The 241-nt window shown below is 40.7% G+C and overlaps 1 protein-coding gene across 1 annotated transcript in view; it reads left to right on the top strand.

Moving 5' to 3' along the window:
- The first annotated feature begins 49 nt into the window (after positions 1 to 49).
- Positions 50 to 241, top strand: part of LOC105117799 (protein NRT1/ PTR FAMILY 2.10-like) — a 2,078-nt gene continuing 1,886 nt past the window's right edge. Inside the window, exon 1 of the mRNA XM_011015560.1 lies at positions 50 to 237. Within this exon, the coding sequence (XP_011013862.1) occupies positions 138 to 237 (100 nt within the window). The 5' untranslated portion in view covers positions 50 to 137. The remainder of the gene's footprint in view (positions 238 to 241) is intronic.

Below are 241 nucleotides of genomic sequence, written 5' to 3' on the forward strand. Positions count from 1 at the left end.
TCTTTTATTTCCCAACGACGTCAAGTATAAAATTATTACAGTTGCTCTTTTCTTATACTACGCTTTTTGTATCATGTACTATATATCTAGTATGAATTCCCATATTAGACATTTTTTCATCTGTTTCTATTTAGGGAATGGTGGCATTAATGCTGACAGCAGCAATCTCCACTCTGCACCCTCCACAGTGTGCGCCAGGAGGTGCGTGCGCTGGGCCAACAACTTGGCAATTAGCCTTCCT

This window comes from Populus euphratica, unplaced genomic scaffold (assembly GCF_000495115.2).
Source record: "Populus euphratica unplaced genomic scaffold, PopEup_1.0 scaffold1511.1, whole genome shotgun sequence".
NCBI classification, from domain to species: Eukaryota; Viridiplantae; Streptophyta; class Magnoliopsida; order Malpighiales; family Salicaceae; genus Populus; species Populus euphratica.